The sequence below is a fragment of the Mixophyes fleayi genome, chromosome 3 (genome assembly GCF_038048845.1).
Source record: "Mixophyes fleayi isolate aMixFle1 chromosome 3, aMixFle1.hap1, whole genome shotgun sequence".
Taxonomy (NCBI): Eukaryota; Metazoa; Chordata; class Amphibia; order Anura; family Limnodynastidae; genus Mixophyes; species Mixophyes fleayi.
Window position 1 is genome coordinate 64,588,599 of NC_134404.1, and position 21,344 is coordinate 64,609,942.

Genomic DNA, 21,344 nt, shown 5'->3' on the forward strand with positions numbered 1-21,344 from the left:
CAGCTGGAGAAAGTAAAGGAGGAGCTGGTACACCATTGCTATTCCACCAAGCATGTAGCTCTTGTGGATGAAGCCCTTCGTACGCTTTGCCAGGATCCGAGGGTGGTCAGTCTTGTAAAGTCAGAGGAATACATTCTGCCCACCGTTCTCGATCCTCGGTTTAAAGCGTATGTTGTGTCTCTGTTTCCGGCGGACACAAGTCTACAGCGGTGCAAAGACCTGCTGGTCAGGAGATTGTCCTCTGAAGAGGACCGTGACATGCCACCAGCTCCACCTTCATTTTCATCACTGTTTGTGCAGTTCCAAAAAAGAGGAACTGCCATTTCTATTGCTACCTTCTTTCTTTCTATATTTAAAAAAAAAAAATAACTGACATTTATAGTACTACCTTCTTTCTTTCTCTATTTCAAAAAAAAAAAAATAACTGCCATTTCTAGTACTACCTTCTTTCTTTCTCTATTTAAAAGAAACTAACTAACTGCCATTTCTAGTACTACCTTCTTTCTTTCTCTATTTAAAAGAAACTAAATAACTGCCATTTAAAGTACTACCTTCTTTCTTTCTCTATTTAAAACAAAAAAAACTGTCATTTCTATTACTACGTTAATTGTTTGTGCAGTCACAAAAAAGAGGAACTGCGCCCTTAACTGCTATGTTGGTTTTAGACGTCCATCCAGTGTCCGCCATCTGTTCCCTGGAATTCAGACCAGTTGAGTTTTTTTTTTATTATATTGTGGGGACCACTCCGTCCACTACGCAGTCCAAATACTTTTTTGGTGGAATTCAGACCAGTTGAGGGTTTTTTTTATTATATTGTGGGGACCACTCCACTATGCAGTCCAGATACTTGTTTGGTGGAATTGAGACCAGTTGAGGTTTTTTTTTATTATATTGTGGCCCCGGTAAAAAATTGTGTACCGGGGCCACCCCACTACGCAGTCAAGAAACTTTTTTTTTGGAATTCAGACCCGTGGAGGGTTTTTTAATTATATTGTAGGGACCACTCCTCTACGCAGTCCAGATACAATTTTTGGTGTAATTAAGACCAGTTGATGGTTTTCTTATTATATTGTGGTGACCCACTCCTCTACGCAGTCCAGGTACAATTTTTGGTATAATTAAGAAGACCAGTTGATGGTTTTCTTATTATATTGTGGTGACTACTCCTCTACGCAGTCCAGGTACAATTTTTGGTGTAATTAAGACCAGTTGATGGTTTTCTTATTATATTGTGGGGACCACTCCACTACGCAGTCCAGAAAGATACCTCGTTGCAACGTTTTGGACTAATAATAATATTGTGAGGTGTTCAGAATACACTGTAAATTAGTGGAAATGATTGTTATTGAATGCTATTGAGGTTAATAATAGCGTAGGAGTGAAAATAAACCCAAAAACTTGATTTTTGAACTTTTTATGCTTTTTTAAAAAAAAATCCTAATCCAAAACCTTTCGGCAGGTGTTTTGCGAAACAAATCCGAACCCAAAACCTCAAGAAAATCCGAATCCAAAACACAAAACACGAGACACCAAAAGTGGCCAGTGCACATCCCTACAATGATTTTATCTTTCATACCATTAGATGTCTCTGTGTGAAAAATATGTCTATACCTATCAGGACATATTTAATATTCGTCTAGTTCTCACCAGGCCTTAAATTTGATAAATCTAATGACAGATAACACATAAAAGATTTTACTTTGTCATTCATATAAAACCATAGGTGCCTATTTTCCTGAAATGTCCAGGATACTCCCGAATTTCTGTGAGTTCTCCCAGACTCCCAGGGAAGCAGTGCAACATCCCGCATCCTACCCTCTGCCTTAGTGAAGTGGGTGGGGGCGGGGCTTAGTGTAGCAATGCAGTGGGAATCGCATCATTGTGGCCCCACCCCACACTATAATAGGCCAAAAATGGTGTCATTTTGCAGAGGGGGTGGTGCTTAATGACGCTGTTCAAATGATCATGTCCCCAGGATTTGGCAGCGAGATCTCCCCTCCTGGACGGGAGATCACAAATGCCAGCAAGTATGTATCAAACTATACATGTCCAGTTTTTTTCTGATGTAAGAGTCATTGTCCTTTGCATTTACCTTGGTGACAACAGACATGTAGATCCCTGTATGTAGCTTTTTCTGCTCATTCCTGGGTAGGCTGCTAGATGTCTTCAATGTTCTCCATTTGTGAATAATCTTTCTCACTGTAGAATGCTGGACTTCAAATTGCATGGGAATGACATTATAACTTTTAATATCCTGTCTAATGAGCAGTAACAATTAGTTCACTGAGATCACTGCAGATGGTATTAACACAAAATGCTCCAGATTGAACTGCCAAAGACTTTGATTTTATATATATAGAGCCAGCAGCACATCCAGATGGTCAAATAACAAAGTGCACCATATTAGCAGAACCTGATTCACGTTACCGTCTTTACTGATATGGAAGCAGAGGGCTTTGCTTACTCTTTCACACGTGGCTTCCTCAGGTTGGTTTATTTTTTTGTTGAATATATAATGGCAGATTTTACTTTTATTGTGTCATTTATTTTAAAATTACTTGTTATATTTTACGGATGGATAAACAAAATTGACAAAGGATCCTTGAAATAAGGATTAAGACAAATGAAAAAAGAACACTCAGCCATAAACATTATATGACATACAGTATAAACAACTAATGGATAAAACTGTATTAAGCACAACAGGTAGGTATACAGGTAAAAGTATATAATTAATATGTGTCAATAAAGCTTCATTAAATTATTTAAGACACATTTTATTACATTATGAGTCCTTTGATACATTCATTCTGCATATAACTAAATAGACTATTTTATATGTATATTATCTTTTCCTGCATATCACAGGTAAGTCTGCTATGTGTTTTAAATACAAAGAAGAAATGTTTCCATTCAGGAAGGATAATGCGATAAAATGACAAATATAATTAAAGTGACAGCATAGATTCATATACAACAACCTGTGTCTCTAGCTGAGACTTTAGGGAATTGTGTGTAAAAGAAACCTGTAGACGCTTCATAGGCAATGTATATAATCCATAACAGAGGCTTAATTAGAAATGTTTGGGGACCATCACAAATTTGTCATGGGGCCCTCTATGCACCGTCATCATCACCATATGGTACATGTATAGTTGTATTTGTTATTTCAATGTCAACTAAACAATTATTAATGATTCCATAGATTTCAAAACAGTATTTATTTTGATTGAGTGTATTACAAGGCATTGATTCAGTATCACAACCGGGCACAGAAAAACACAGTAATTCATATCTGACTGGAACATAGTATATATCCAAAGTTTATGTTAGAGATGGGCGGGCTCGGTTTCCTTAAAACCGAACCCACCCGAACTTACAAGTCCTTGCAGGCTTTTTGTCTGAATTTGCACCAATAAGTGTATGGTCTAATATACACCCAAAGAGAAGAGCTGTGTTGGTAATCTTACAGTTGATAACATAATCAATAAACATTATACTTAAACTTAACTCTTAAGTAATATATATTAAAGACACCATACCAACTTGTTGGCAAATAACTCATGTTTATTTAACTTAAATTAAAGCTGCAATGGTGGCGGGAGAACACTGTACTCGACCTTGTCCTTCCGTCCACAGGCATCACGGAACTTGTACCCCTCTTGGATAATCATAATGCACCGCAAGTCAGCCCAGAAGAGATGCACTTGCACCGAACCTAAGCTGCCTCTTTAAAGGGCATGAGTTCCAAAAGCCTGACTAACATAAATATGTGCTTTACCACATTGCTTATCCTGTACAGTGTTCACCTGCCACGCCAGGTTCCCTCCTGAACCTAGGCCCATCACCATACTACACCTTAAGCCAGTTGCCTAACGCCTCATAAATCTCCCATATAAAAATACTTAACCCTACCTCCCGTAAGGTGCACCCCATCAGGCCTGTAGAAGGCCGGGTCCTGAAACCTGATTCCCAGATGCTCAATGCGTAGCCCATCAATTGACCACAGATACCTGACCCTCCCGGTAGCGGTGAACATATCCACATATCGCCCCTTAAGAATCCTATCCGGCACTGAAGCACGAACCCCTGTATATATGGCCGTATTCTCGCAGCGCAGCATCTCAGATCCTGTGAGCCGGATCGCCCTACTATGCCCACCTGTCCTATGCACACCCTTCTGTGGGACAAAGCATTTGCGCAGTGTTTTCATCAATTTGGGAGGGCATGCACCAGAACTATCCGAATTCTGACTAGTGCTATAACATTCTGACCAGACAAGCAATTTGTCATCAAGATTGTCAACCAGAGACTCATCCATTCCCCGATATCCATCAGAGGAACCTGATATGGAATCCGGGCCCTCCTGCAGTTGCTCCGACCTGTAACTGCTGCTGTGAGAATACTGATCCGCATCCATTGCCTGGTCAGCCGCGTCCTCTGCTGGGAAAGATAGGTTAGTTTCATTCTCATCAAACAAACACAGTGACGCTTGGCAATCCTCAGATGACGCAGCACGAGAGCAGCTCCTGCCCCTCTGTGAACACTGTGAACTGGATGCCCTGCTGCGGAAAACAACCCTTGACTCAGCCTCTTGCGTCCCTACCCTGGGTGCTCCCATCATTACAGCAGTGCCGCGGGGCCGAGGTATCCTACTGGGGCACACTATGACCCTGGCTGCAGATACCACTCTTTCCTCCACTTGTAGCCCACTGCTCCCACCATGTCCTGCTCCTGAACTGGGCTGTCATGAAAGTGTGCCTTCCCTACTAAAAATTTGCTCCTGCTGACGCCTTGCTCCCCTGTCAGGTTCACTTGCCGGGTAGCGGCGGGCCTGATACCCATGGAGGCTAGTGTCTCCTACCAACCGTATGCCCCTGCGTGATTCAGTTGTAAAGTACTGAGTTTCAAGGAGAAGCCGATCAAATGGGGTGTTGAAGCCCTCCACTATTACCACTTAAATAGGGAGTTTACCCTGGTGATGGACCATGCACTGTTAAAATGGTTGTAAGTAAACAAAGAGATCAATGCCAGAGTGAGATATTGCAGCCTTTCCACTTCACTGTGGAGCATAGACTGTCAGCTATGCGTAAAAACACACATGCTCTCTCATGTAAATATGCTCTGTTAAGGGAGAGACTAATAATTTCTCTGGCAGTCTATAGACTCATGCTGCAGACAGGGTTAGTTCTCCACACTTCTCTACACACAGATCACAGGCTCACAGGTGGAGCACATGGGTGTGATTAATTTCTAGTTGAGGTAGTTAGCGGTGGGGAGGAAGCATAAATAGCTGGATTTGTGTTGTGGTTGGAGGAGACTGGCGCTGAAATAGTTGGCCGGTCATTAGTGAGATGACTGATCGTTTAGCTCAATGCAGGGTCGCGGGAAATTGTAAATACTTTTGTTTGTTTGACTGCTGGAATTACAAGACTTGCTGACTGTACCATCCTGACATCCCTGAGCAAAGTGCAGCAAACCTGTGTAAGCATCATCTGGTCGGCATGCTTGTCACAATATATAAATATAATGCATGAGATGCATAATATAGCTACCTGATGCATGAGATGTCTGTGTGTCCTTCTCTGTCTTTTGTACAACACCTATTGTTCACTCCAAATTTCTTCATCTCCCTTTTCCTTTCTCTCTCCTCATTTGTGATTCTGTTTGCTTCCTCCAACTATCTGTATTTTGTTTATACCCCATTCATCACTCTATTTCAGATTTTTCCAATGATGATCAAAACATTTTTCTCAGACTGCCTATCTGTATGTGAAATTTAAATTAGAGTGTCATAAATTATGTACAGTTTCCTTTCATCAAGGTATCTCCTGTGCTACTTGAATTGTAAATAACATATAAACAAGACAACAACACTGTACTACAACAGAATCATTTTAATTCGATCTTGGTAGTTGGTACAATCGTGTTATATCAACAAATGAACCTTTCCAATGTAACTGGAAATTCCTATTAGATCATTGCCTTTGGTAACATCTTCTTGTCAACAAATGTATCTTCAATTTGAATGACCCCTACCTTAGACAAAACATAATGAAAACCATTTCTACGTATAATAGGTATTTTAAACTTGAGATTCTGGTATACACATGTACATACACTTTCTACCCAGATATATCCTAGAGTCTATTTAATTGACTTATTGTCTAAACAGAAAGAGCAATTTTTTTTAAACATTTTATTTTCAACAGACAAAGGTAAAAGTTACATATGTTATGCTGATACAATGACAGAAAAGAATGCAAAATACAAGGTCAACTTTTTTCAAACAAAATCAAGAATAAGAGGTGTACAAGGAAAAAGGAGGATAGACTGGGGAGGAAACAGGGATGGGGGAGGCAAGATCACGTAGAGCTAATGGTTGCTAATGGAGAGGGAGACCAGGACAAGAAAACACCTACTATTTTCGAGGTCAATGGAGTTGGCAGAGTTCAACATAAAAGGATAGATGGGGCCACTCATTGGAAAGTTCTAAGTGTGAGAATGGTGACTCCTGTCAAGACCTATATTAATTAGTCTGATAGTCAGTAGTCTTACAATTTTAAAGGAAGTTACTGTGAAAACACCACACCCTATATTATATACACAAACAAATACACATACATATATATATATATAACCACAACAATAGATATACACTGGCGCTATCTACCACATCAGTTAGTATTATATATAGAGGTTCACAATACTATATAGTATCAAATATAATAATTAGTAGTCCACAATCACTTCACTCATGTGTGAGTGGCAGCCACGTATAAGCCTGTATCCAGATGGTCAATCCAGAAGAAAATAGTCACTAGAACAAAGCACAGGCGGGGCGCCTCATAGTGTTATACCAGGACAACAAGGAACAAAATATGTATATATATGCGTACCGTCAGGTAAAGATGTATAATCTAGACTTGAGTGGATCCTCTTAGGGAGTTGTAACACTGGATCTCAACTCAGGAACAATCCAAAGGCGTGGAAAAAGGCAAACATAGTATAATATTGTAGTGCAAAAGATAATGCACCACGTGAAACACCACAGAATATTCAAAAGGGTGTGATATTCAAGAATGCACCAGGGTATATATATAGAACAGCGTAGCCCAGGAAAACACACACCACTTTATGTGTAGGTAATAATTCATATGCGTACCAGAAATATGAGCATAATAGCCAAAAGATGTTTTCTTTATAAGAAGCTGTATCTCATACAATGGATACCCAGGGATATGGGCATAATAGCCAGAAGATGTTTTCTTTAAAAGCAGCTGTATCTCGTGCAATGGACACCTGAAACCAGGAACAGAAACACATGCAGGTAATCCAGGAACAGACACATGAGCAGGCTAGGAACTGGTCATTGAAGTTCCTAGCCTGCTCATGTGTCTGTTCCTGGATTACCTGCATGTGTTTCTGTTCCTGGTTTCAGGTGTCCATTGCACGAGATACAGCTGCTTTTAAAGAAAACATCTTCTGGCTATTATGCCCATATCCCTGGGTATCCATTGTATGAGATACAGCTGCTTATAAAGAAAACATCTTTTGGCTATTATGCTCATATTTCTGGTACGCATATGAATTATTACCTACACATAAAGTGGTGTGTGTTTTCCTGGGCTACGCTGTTCTATATATATACCCTGGTGCATTCTTGAATATCACACCCTTTTGAATATTCTGTGGTGTTTCACGTGGTGCATTATCTTTTGCATTACAATATTATACTATGTTTGCCTTTTTCCACGCCTTTGGATTGTTCCTGAGTTGAGATCCAGTGTTACTACTCCCTAAGAGGATCCACTCAAGTCTAGATTATACATCTTTACCTGACGGTACGCATATATATACATATTTTGTTCCTTGTTGTCCTGGTATAACACTATGAGGCGCCCCGCCTGTGCTTTGTTCTAGTAATATATATATATATATATATATATATATATATATATATATATATATATATATATAAAATATATAAAAGCCTAGCGGCGTGTGTTAGTGTGTGTGTGTGTGTGTGTGGAAAAAACTACCAGGTGACAGAGTGCTCAAGCTGCAGCGCCACCTGCTGGGCGGAGTTATATACTACACTGACCTACTAAATTCTTAGCATTATCTTCTAATATATAAAAGCCTAGCGGCGTGTGTTAGTATGTGCGTGTGTGGAAAAAACTATTTTCTCAGAAAGGGCTCATCCAATTGACCTAAAATTTGGTATACTGACATTATTTGACAAAAAAATTATAATAGTGAAGTCAGTTAACTTCCATCATCCTCCCTTCCCCCCGTGGTAGGGGTAGTAAAGGCTAAATTTACGAGTTGAGGGCTCAAACTCATTTTCGTGAGGTAATTTTACCTCATGAACACACATGCTGTGTTAGTGTGTGTGTGGAAAAAACTACCGGGTGACAGAGTGCTCAAGCTGCAGCGCCACCTGCTGGGCGGAGTTATATACTACACTGACCTACTAAATTCTTAGCATTATCTAATATATAAAAGCCTAGTGGCGTGTGTGTGTGTGGCGATGAAGATGACAACCTTTTTAACACCTTAAGTAGCTTGATTTGACTAGAATGCATGAGTATCATGCACGGGTTAACTTGTATATGTATATATATATATATATATATATATACACATATATATTGCACAGTGGCCTAGTGGTTAGCACTTCTGCCTTTTCAATTCCCGAACATGGCCTTATCTGTGTGGAGTTTGAATGTTCTCCCTGTGTTTGCGTGGGTTTCCTCCGGGTGCTCCAGTTTCCTTTCTCCGGTTTCCACTCCAAAAACATACTGGTAGGTTAATTGGCTGCTTTCCAGACATTGACCCTAGTCTCTCCCTCTCTGTCTGTCTCCCTGTCTGTTTGTGTGTGAGTGTGTGTCTGTATTAGGGAATTTAGACTGTAAGCTCCAATGGAGCAGGGACTGATGTGAATGAGTTCTCTGTACAGCGCTGCGGAATTAGTGGCGCTATATAAATAAATGATGATGATGATATATATATATATATATATATATATATATATATATATATATATATATCTCCTAGACAAAATACCTTACAGTTTAACATGACCGAATAAGGCTTCTGATACTTACTCATATATCAAAATTTAAGAAAACTATTGAAACTCTTCCACTCAAAATCCTTGAAGCAATACTAATAATAGATGCATACCTTTGGCAGCACGGGGCGTAGTGGTTAGCACTTCTACCTTACAGCACTGACGTCATGAGTTAAATTCCCGACCATGACCTTATCTGTGAGGAGTTTGTATGTTCTCCCCGTGTTTGCGTGGGTTTTCTCCAGATGCTCTGGTTTCCTCCCACAGGTTAATTGGCTGCTAACAAATTGACCCTAGTCTATGTGTGTTATAGGGGTTTTATACTGTAAGCCCCAATGGGGCAGGGACTGATGTGAGTGAGCTCTCAGTGCTGCAGAATTAGTGGCACTATATAAAATAAATGGTGATGTGTGATGGTGAATACATACATGGTGTGCCATCGCTTCCTGTGGTTAGTTCAAGATTCATCATTATCACGGAGTGAGTTTGGTCTTACAAAATGGCAGAGCTGCTAATTCACAGATTTGTGTGTTCTCTGGAATGCACATATGCAGTATATAAAACTGAAGTTTTGAGCAGTCATATTGCACAAATGATAGTCCCCACACCCATCCCACTTAATCCTGATGTAAGGTAATTTATTTTAGTGTGCATGCAAATTTGCAGCTACTTACTGGGCTGGAGTGTAGAATTGTCCCCTCTACAGGTTTAAGAAGAACCCATTTGAAGGCACAGGGATCCACATGGAGTATAGTTATAAACTACAAGGAGAGTTAGTACAATCCTACAAGGAAAGATGATCACCCAACATTTAACTTACAGAAAAACAAAGACATATTCATTATCACTAACACCAGAGGTGCCTAATCAAAGTATAATTCAAACTCCCACAAATTCAAGTCCCCTTATTGCGTGGGATATGTGAGACCAAGGTTTCACTTGACAAAGGAAGAGACTAGAATGTAGTATATAGAGAAACTAATATCTGTATAAGAATAATGCTTAGCGCTAGAATATGTACATGTATTGTGCCTTCATTAATCAAAATACACTTATAAACAATGTGGGACAGAGTCATTAAGCAGAGCAAAGCAAAATAATGGCGTAAATTTGCTCCTGGATAAACCATGTTACAATGCAAGCTGTGCAAATTAGTTTATTATTTTGCACATAACTTAAATACTGACTGTTTGTCATGTAGCACACAGATATCTGTTAGCTTTATTTTTACACTGAAATTTAAAGTTGTTCAAGGGCATGCCCTACCCAAACTATAAATCTGTCCCTACATATTAAATTTACCTCCCCCTTTAATGCAACATGGATTTGCCCAGGTGCACAGTTACTCATTTTTTATGCTTTGCTCTCCTTAATGATGCAGGCCCTGTAAATCATTGGGTTACCTGCATAAATTCAGTACATGGATACTGTTAATCCTTAGTTTGACACATCACCTATATGTAAATTACTATGAATGTTATAGCTGTGACATAGCTCCACATTTTCTAATTCGGTGGTAGTCAGTTTAACAGTACCGACTACCCCGACAACGAAGAGGACGACAGGAGGACACTGACTTGATACTGCAGCGACCTGAAAAAAATCCTACTTACCGAGATGCAAATGTCTTCAGGGGACGACTTGGTGTGTTGCCGACTGTGTTAGATGATGTCAAAAGAAAACGTGACTTGTCTTAAAACTGCAATGGACAGACCCAGCTGTCATTCACGGACCCAGCTGTCATTCATTTATTTAGGGGTTAGAGTTAGGATTAGGGTTAGGGTTAACCCTAACCTTACCTGTCTAAACCTAATACTCATAATCCCTAAAATAATACTTACATTGCATCAATGACAGCTGGGTCCCTGAAGACATCTGCATCCTGGTAAGTAGGATTTTTTTCAGGTCCTCTTCTTTGTCGGGGTAGTCAGTACCGTTAATAGGTACTACACCCTTCTATTTCCTTATCATCTCTGCATATGTAGAAGGACAATGCTGTTTGTAGAGATGTTCCACCAATGTGTTACTACCAGGAATCATAATTAATTTCCCACGGCCCATGTAATTCCACAGGTGCAATGCATAAGAGTCATTGAAAGTTGGCAATGTTTCCCACACCTCATGATACCTTTTCCAAGATGCGTCTCGAAGAGGATAAAACCGGTCAGGATGTAAGAAGGTGATATTTCCACATGTTATATCTTCAACACTCTTAAAGTTAGGTAAGACACAGTACTGTTTTAGAATGCGGGTAAAGAGAAGTGGTCCTTGTTGTCCCCATATTTGGCCATTATAATTTTGAGCAAAATCTATCATACTTTTCCAGTTGAAATAATCATGGGAAGTGAACCCAAAGACACCATTGCTAGAAATCTGATTAGATTCTCCAGCCAGAAAGTTCTTATGTGGGATGGTCCGAATTGAGATAGTGTCAGTGTCCATATAAAGGCTGCCATATTTCCACATCAGAGCCAACCTACAGGCATCAGCACTGATATGGGTCCAGTGGATTTCTGCTTTTGGATTGACCTGCAAGTAAAATGAAAACTCAGATAAGTGTCAGTATTTTATAAAGAAAGGAAAATAGTAAACAGATAGTGGATACTGTTGTTATGTAAACAGAGGGGGAAATAAAAATTATTCTACCAACTGAGACAATACATTTTTGTGTTTTTAATTGCTTTGTAGAAACTGCTATGCATTATTTTGAACACTTCTCATTTCATTTCAGTGCATTTGATATGTGTCCCCCCAGCCCAGTGGTAGTCATATACCAATGAGTAGAATTCCGACAACAGGGATGTACAGTCATGGCCAAAAGTTTTGAGAATGACGCAAATATTGGTTTTCACAAAATTTGCTGCTTCAGTGTTTTTAGACCTTTTTGTCAGATGTTGCTATGTTATACAGAAGTAAAATTACAAGCATTTCATAAATGTCAAAGGCTTTTATTGACAATTACATTAAGTTTATGCAAAGAGTCAATATCAGCAGTGTTGACCCTTCTTTTTGAAAACCTCTGCAATTCGCCCTGGCATGCTGTCAATCAACTTCTAGGCCACATACTGACTGATGGCCGCCCATTCTTGCCTAATCAATGCTTGGAGTTTGTCAGAATTTGTGGGTCTTTGTTTGTCCACCCGCCTCTTGAGAATTGATCAGAGGTTCTCAATGGGATAAAGTTCTGAGGGTGTTTCCTGGTCATGGACCCAAAATTTTGATGTTTTGATCCCCGAGCCTTTTAGTTATCACTTTTGCCTTGTGGCAAGGTGCCCCATCATGCTGGAAAGGGCCTTGTTCATCATCAAACTGTACTTGGATGGTTGGGAGAAGTTGCTCTTGAAGGATGTTTTGAACCATTCTTTATTCATAGCTGTGTTCTTAGGCAAAATTGTGAGTGAGCCCACTCCCTTGGCTGAAAACAACCCCACACAGGAATGGTCTCAGGATGCTTTACTGTTGGCATGACATAGGACTGATGGTAGGAGTCTGTCTTATAAACATTATTAACTGTACTGCTGCCAAAGTTAATAGTGTTTATAAAACCACCTCTACACTTTTTATTTTAGCTTTTGTATTAACAGTTGTACCTTATCCCTGCATCAGTTGGTTGCATCGTCCCCTTAAGACCAGCAATCTCACTGTCGGCAGGATAAGTGATGAGAATCAGACTTCCGGCATTGACTTTTTTCTGTAAGTCTACATTTACTACATGACGTTATAATACCCATGACCATTTTAGTGTCTATTCTTCTCATCGATAATTCATACCCCACCCCACCGCAGCCTCCCTCCTATTGTCACATATGCTCTCCCTACCCTCATATTGTAACACATGCTCCACTACTATTCTAGCTTGTCACATATGCCCTTCACGCTTCCTTTCCCCATCCCTACATCCCACCCTCCATTACCAATAGCACAGGTGATTTATGCTCATGACATCAGCAATGCTCTGAACAGACGGCCCAGAGCAGCAGCAGTGCAGGACAGCCCTTGGTTCCCTACTTCACAGGACACCACATGAGGGTAAGAGATACTGGAGTCACAAAATATCATCATCTCCAAGCAGTAAACAGTCTCTTAATGCAGAAATACATGTTTATTTCTCCTTTAATAAGGACATTTTCTTTCTCAAGTAAATGATAAAAAGATATTTAAAATTACGATTACAAATATGGCAGAATTTTTTATTAAATAAACTGGTTCCTAATGTATACTTAAAACATTTATTTAAAGCATATTTTAAAAGTTAGTACACCTTGTATCTGTTGAGATATAGCAACAGATTCAGTCTTAATGTTGCATGAGTGATTACATTGGAGGGACTGCAGGTGGAGTTGTTCCTATATGTGTTATTGTGTTGTCACTTTGTATTATAGTATTTTATTCTCTTGTACAAAGAATCTTCTAGTTTCTTCTCATGCTGATGTTACATGCAAGATGTGTTCTGTCTGTATGCTGATATAACTGCATAGTCTGATATAAAGTTATTAATGTAGCGCAATCTGCAACAGATTAGTGGCCTAGACACAAGTATAAGAAGCCCAGACACATGTATAAGGGCCACAATGACTCAATTCGCTAAGCCCCACCCCCACACGCCCACCTGTCCCCCATATCTCCCAGGAAGTTGACAGATGAAAGTTGGAAAGTCTGGACTTAGCAAAGAGGGACTAAGAGGAAAGAATAACACAGAATCTACAGTAAAAGAAAATTTCTAGCGGGCAGCACATTTCGAAAGTGGTTTCACAAACATCATTAAAAAGATTATCTTCTCAAAGGCAAAAGTTAAAGAAGACTTCTAGTACGTTTTCCAACACTAGAGGGATTATCACACTTGGAAACTTTGATCCTGATTGAGATTGAGCTATTAAGGATTTTGGACACTATTGGTACAAAAAGTGTTGCACTATTATTGTGTTTTTTTCTGTTTTTGTATACCGCACTTTAGAAATTTGTTGGAGAAACAGAAGATCTGCAAACAACATTTAATGACTTTAAATATATTTTTGTTAATGTTTTATGTGAATCGAATAAGAGATTTTTACAGTGCTTAATTTTTTTTAGTTATTATTGTTATATGTATGTTAAACTGGTGTATGTTTTTTTTAAGAACTATATGGGCTGCAGTTGATAGTGGAGCGCTTTAGGAACTTCTTTATTTAAACTTTCACTAGTAGAGTTTTCGGGCGTAAAGTATTTATCTTCATTCCCGTGGAAAGACTCAGTAAACTGTAGAACCAGGTGGAAGGAATTCTTGCTGTTTACAGCGAATGTTACAAAGGATACAGAATCTTACATCCAAATGCAGAAAAAAATGACTATAAGCAATAGTGTAACATTTGTTGAGGGACTGAGACATGAAATGATGATCCCAGAAGATCCAAATAAAGAAGAGAGCACAAACGCCAAAAACACAAGCAAGACAGCCACTGAACAAGACATTGAATTCAACTGTAAACCAGATACCAAAGGTGAAGAGAGCATGGCTGATGAAGTAAGGTGCTGAACTAGAGAAAACAAAAGTAAAGCACCTGTGCGCCTCTCATATAAAGCCACCGCAGTCAATATATGTGGATCCACATCCAGGGAAGGAATATCTGACCTACCAAAAAGTCTACAACCTGATAGATTGGAAGTTCTTGGAATAGAGCAGGAGAATGTGGTGAGCAAAAGGGCAGAGGGGCTAGTCCATTAGCTGGAGAATGACATCACAGACTATCCATAAATATGGGTCTAGTGGATTAAGCCTCATCTGTTGAGAAGTGGTGTTGAGATATAGCAACAGATTCAGACTTAATGTTGCTTGAGTGATTACACTGGGGGAACGACAGGAGGAACTGTTCCTAAATGGGGGTTGTATTGCCACTCTGTATTATAGTTATGTACTCTGTTGTACAAAATAATTTTCTAGTTTCTTCTCATGTTGATGTTACATGCATGATGTATTCTGTCTGTATGCTGATATAACTGCATAGTCTGATATAATGTTATTATTCCATAAAGAAATCACTGTGCCTATGGACAGTGTATGAAAGAAGTGCAATCTGCAACAATAACAGCATTCTCTCATAATGAGGACATAACTATACATTTATATAAAAGCAAATATTAGATGTTCAGGCAGAACACAATATTTTCTGCAATCTTGTATTGTTGCAACATTAGAATAAGTGCTTAATTCGCCACAATTATTGTCATACATAGCTACACACATGTATACACAGACATATATAGTCAAAATTGGTGGTATGTTATCAATGTTTATTTTTTATGTTAGTTTTAATGTGCGGTATCATTTCATTGCTAGCTTTAATGTGCGTTATCAATGATATTTTTAGTGTGCGGTATCTTTACTAGTTTTTAAGTGGTTATCAATGGTATTTTTAATGTGCGGTATCATTGTTAATTTTAGTGTGCGGTATCATTTATAGTTTTAGTGTGCGGTATCATTGCTAGTTTTAATTAGATATTGGTTTTGGTTTTGGATCCCTATTTTTTTTCTAACATCCCTATTTGTTTTGCTAAAATCACATAATTTTGTTTTTTTTGCCCCCCACATTTATTAACCTCAATAACATTAATTTCAAGTAATTTGCAGTCAATTTTGACCATCTCACCAGTCACAATATTATTTTCATACACTTTGACACAAATGACTCAAACACACGGTAGTTCATAGCACATCTAGGAAACATTGCCACACAGCAGTGGCAGAAAGAAAAGTGGTGCAAGATGGAATTGTTCTTGGATCATGAAATCAGTTATGGTTCATTTGATCGCTCCTCCTGTTCCTGGGATAACTGTGGTAAATCTACAGCTATTACATGGCGGCGAGCGCTGACCCCCTCCCGGGATGCGTGCTTTTATCAGACCCAGACCAATCCAGGGTGTCAGACAATGCACTAAAAAGAGCCATTGTAATCCACAACAGAAAGCAAGTTCATCACTGAGCTTCGAATCAGCCCCAATTCCCAAAAAATTATAATATAGTTAGGTACCTTTGATATAAAGTGCAGATTACAAACACTTTGTGCAATACTGATGAAACAGCAGCAAAGTGGAAGGTAATACATATACACGTCTATTTAGACATCCATGCTTACATTACTGTGGCTTTACAAATGCTACAAATGGCTAGACAACTGTTTTTACCCAAACAGGATTTGGGTAAAAATAATTCCACACATAAGAGGTGGATTTTTTGGTCTTATATCCAGGCATGACACTGGCTTCTTCTTATCACGTGCAAGAACTGCTTCCACTGGTGCAGGACTTACACAAACAACACCATCCTCATCAACATCCTCATTAGCGCCCTCGTCAGCTACACAAATATCCCCCTCATCCTGTTGCAATTCCAAAGTGGCATTCTCAATTTGTGTATCACCGTCTACACTTGGGCTGTTCATGCACACATCTGCAGAAATGCTGAAAGGGGCCTTCTTTATGGCTCCGCTATCAGAAAGGTCAGGATTACACATAGCACTCGTGGATAGACTCTCCTCAGGGATTTGTGTCATTTCTGAATCTGAACATTCATTTTCTTCTAATGCCTTACTGTTTTCTTCCAGCTCGGCTTTTACACCTAAAAGTATTTGGACACCAGTTTTGGAGTCCGAATGACAAGGTCTTGCTTGGACATGACTGACCTTGCAAGAAGATGCCTCAGTGACAGTTGCAGAACTCGCACTCATAGAGAGAGGAGAAGGCCTCACTATTTCTTTGCCACTGCGTGTATAGAATGGCATGTTGGCAATTTTATTTTTTTCTGCAGATAACTTTGCCTGGATTACAGGTATTTTTTTCTTGAGGTAAAAAGTGTTTTCGTACATTTTTGTTTCCCTGACTTAAACTATGCACTTTAACATCGGCTTTAACAAATGACATAGAGGGATTACTATCATCATAACTGGTACCAGCAGCTGCTTGGTGCTCCTGTGTCACTCACCGGACCGTGAGTGCCTCTGCGCTGGTGCAAGGTTCTCTAGCCTTCCTGCCGGCGCCTGTCCTGAGCCGCGGCCGTCCGCCATCTTGATGGACTGCGCATGCGCAGCCTCCAAGAACTCTTATGACCTTTGCTTTTAATCTAATTGGTGGATCAGGCTCCTTATTTAAGGCACCTGTGCTCATTACATCGTTGCCTGATCTTGAGTCTTATTCCCTGTGAGTCTCTGAAGGTGTCTCCTGTGTCATGCTCGTGTCTTCAGCTTCCTGCTGATTATCTGCTCCACTCATCGGTGGATCTCATAGCCGCTACTGACTTCTGTATCCTGCTCGTGTTCTCAGCTGTCTGCTGGATTACCTGCACTGCTCACCTGCGGTTCCCATACCCGCTTCAGCCGTTCAGCGCTCCTGCTGTGCCTGCATATCCTCGTGGACAAGCTTCTCTACTCATCAGCGGTATGCTTACTTGCTATTGACTTTCAACTGTTACCTTGCATATCTGCTTAGGACAAGCTTCTCTACTCAGCAGCGGTATCCATACCCGCTATAGACTATTAGCTGATACGCTGTATATCTGCTTAGTACAAGCCTCTCTACTCAGCAGCGGTACATACCGCCATAGACTATTAGCTGATACGCTGTATATCTGTTTGGAGCAAGTTCCTCTGTGCTCTCATTGTATTTATACAATTATTGACTCTATTCATTCCTCCACTTATCCTGCACCTGGACAAGTCTTCCCTTCACAGCAGTGGTACAACTTGCTGAACGCAGACCACTGACTTCCCGCTACTTACCTGCACCTGGACAAGTCTTCCCTTCACAGCAGTGGTACAACTTGCTGAACGCAGATCACTGACTTCCCGCTACCTACCTGCACCTGGACAAGTCTTTCATTCACAGCAGTGGTACAACTTGCTGAACGCAGATCACTGACTCTCCCATTACCTTCCTTCACCTGCTCACGTCCACCCTGCTCTCCGTGGTTGAAACCTGCCTTCCACTATAGCTGCAAGTCGCTGACTCATCTACCAGTATAGCTGCAAGTCGCTGACTCATCTACCAGTATAGTTGCAAGTCACTGACTATCATCAATTCCATTGGCATCCTCTCTCCATCTGCTGTTATATACGTTCCACTATTCACCCTGCTGCCAGAGGACCGCTGTGCAAACTCCGCCCCTCTGGTAAGCATAGTCAACTGGTGAATCCTGGGCAGAACTCCTAGTGCCCGTGACATCCTGGTCTTTTGTGTACTGCTGTGAATCCAATTTGATAACACAGTACAATGTGACTGCAGATTAAGACCAAGCCTGCCAGCCCTATTATTTCATTTTCAGCAATGAAAAATAGCAATGGAGCAATGGAGCTCTCCTGAATGTCACTAGAGACTTTGAAGAACACTGCTACACCTCCTCTTTCTTTTCTACCTATGACGCTGCCCAACTGCACTAGAGACTGTCAAGAACTGTGCTACCCATTCTGTGTCCCTCTGTGAAATGACGCTGGATCGCCTTGGAGGGCAGTACTTATAGAATCCAAAACTCGAGAGACTCGATGACGTTTTGCCTCATTTTCAATTCTGAGAGCACGCGAAAGTACCGAGCCGACTTGGCTAGTTTTAATGTGTGGTGTGAATACCCATTTTAATGTGGGGTTTTGATGATTGTTCTAATGTACAGTATTTTAGTTTGTGGAAGAAATGATTTTTGTTGTGCAAACAAACTAGGTGAGACCTCTGGGAGAGCTGTTAGTGTCATACTGTGGGCTGTAGGTGTAGGATGTGCCAATGCTTATAGCCTTATACCCAATGGTGTTATATTACATGCGTTTTATACAGAGGTGCCTGTACAATTTACATATATATATATTATATATGTATTACATCCCACCATCATACCTTCACGTCTTTGTGGACCTTACCAGCTTTCCAGAAGGAGACCACTGGATTGGAGTAGAGGCATGCAGCTGTAAGTAGTTGTAATATATATATATATATATATATATATATATATATATGTATATATATATATATATGTGTGTGTGTATGTAATAAAAATATATAAAATATAATAAAATGTAATATAATATATAAAACACTTTATTTTTTCACTATTATGTTTGGATTAGAGATGGGCGGGCTCGGTTCCCCGAGAACCGAACCCACCCGAACTTTGGGTATCCGAGTACCGAGCTGAGTAGCTCTGTACTCTCCCGCCCGCTCCGAATTCAAATCGAGGCAGAACGTCATCGTGACGTCGTCGGATCTCGGGGCTCGGTTCTCGCGATACTTCAAGATTATAAATACACGCCTTTACAGCAATCTATCGCCATTTGACAGAGGGAGAGAGCAGGGTGTAGTCACAGGCTGATTAGAGCAGGGACAGAGAATCCAATATTCTTATTCCAATTGTTGTAACAAAAATCGCTAGAGAAGAGAGGAGGATAGAGTTTTTTTTTCTTTTCAATATTTGGCACTCCCCAGTGCTTTTGGGGTGTCCCCCATAATTGTGCTTAAATATTTCTGGCTGTCAAAATTACTATCTGTCAGCAGTATCTACCAACTAATTGTTAGCACTCCCCAGTGCTTTTGGGGTGCCCCCCCCTAATTGTGCATAAATATTTCTGGCTGTCAAAATTCCTATCTGTCAGCAGTATCTTACCATATAATTTTTAGCACTACAAGTGCTTTGGGCTGAGAATGGATTCAAAGCAGTCCACATATGAGCAGAATGAGCAATCAGGTTCTGTCACCAGTCCTGATGTTAGTGTTCCCAGTACGTCATCTGGGCAAGGCGATGTCAAACTACAGAGTGTTTCGAAATCAGTCCAAAAAACAAAACAAAATATTTTTTTACTGTGTTGAAGCGAAAAAGAAGTGTTACTGAGCAAAAGTTAAGTGCCGATAAAAAAAAAATTGCCAACATGCCATTCTACACACGCAGTGGCAAAGAGAGAATGAGGCCTTCACCTTTGGCTATTAGTGGCAGATCCCAAAAAGTTACCGAGCCTACAATTGGTGCACAACTACTGTTACGCGTCACGTCAAAGCCGAGCTGCAAGATAACAGTAAGGCATTAGAGGATAATGTTTGCTCTGATTCACAAATGACACCAATCCCTGTGGAGAGTCCATCCAACAGTGGGATGTCTAATCGTGAGCATTCTGTTAGTGTACCCATAAAGAAGGGCCCTTTCAGCAGTTCTGCTGATGTGTACCTGAAAAGCCCGAGTGTAGCCGCTGATACACAAATTGAGGATGCCACTTTGGGAATAGAAGAGGATGAGGGGGAGATTTGTGGAGGTGACGAGGGCGCTAATGAGGATGTTGATGATTATGATGCAGACAGATACCAAATTGCCTTTCTCAATTTCTATTTATTTTCTAGATTATATAACGGCTGAATAGTTTTCTATTTTACTCCTAGTGGAGAGGGGATCTGATGCAGACAGATACCAAACTGCCTTTGTCCATTTCTTTGTATATTCGAATTTCTAGTTCTACAGTCTATGCAGGCTGCTTTTTTTTCTATTTTACTACAAGTGGATAGGGGGGAGGGGTCTGATGCAGACAGATACCTAACTGCCTTTGTCCATTTATTTGTATATTCAAATTTCTAGTTCTACAGTCTGTGCAGGCTGCTTTTTTATATTCAACTACAAGTGGAGGGCGGGGGGGGCATAGATAGCCACCAAACTACCGTGATCCATTTAATTTTACTTTCTAGTTCCACAGTCTGTGCAGGCTGCTTTTTTCATATTCAACTACAGTGGAGGGCGGGGGGGCATAGTAAGCCACCAAACTACCGTGGTCCATTTAATTTTACTTTCTAGTTCCACAGTCTGTGCAGGCTGCTTTTTTTATATTCAACTACAAGTGGAGGGCGGGGGGTGGGGGGCATAGATAGCCACCAAACTACCGTGGTCCATTTAATTTTACTTTCTAGTTCCACAGTCTGTGCAGGCTGCTTTTTTTAATATTCAACTACAAGTGTAGGGTGTAATATACACCCAAAGACGATGGCTACATTGCCAATAATCAAAGATGGAGGAGGTAGAGAACCAGGTTTGCCTGTATAATTTGCAGACATCAAAATTTGCAGACATTTGCAGTGATCAAATTAAGGACGGCCTACCAGGGATTAAACTGTTTTTTTTCATAATTTATTAGCTTTAGAATTACCTCACTTATCTAAGAAACTGGTGGAGCACTAAATTAGGTTATTTTAGACCAAACAAATGGTATTTTTTTCGAAAATAGCAAAACAAAACCAAACAAAACCAAAACCAAAACACGCAAGGGTGGTTTTGCAAAACTAA

At 40.1% G+C, this 21,344-nt stretch overlaps 1 protein-coding gene across 1 annotated transcript in view; it reads right to left on the bottom strand.

The window, feature by feature from the left end:
• Positions 1-10,987: 10,987 nt before the first annotated feature.
• The window catches only part of LOC142142664 (alpha-1,4-N-acetylglucosaminyltransferase-like), a 76,856-nt gene continuing 66,499 nt past the window's right edge, over positions 10,988-21,344 (bottom strand). The window contains exon 3 of the mRNA XM_075200524.1: positions 10,988-11,605. Within this exon, the coding sequence (XP_075056625.1) occupies positions 11,033-11,605 (573 nt within the window). The 3' untranslated portion in view covers positions 10,988-11,032. The remainder of the gene's footprint in view (positions 11,606-21,344) is intronic.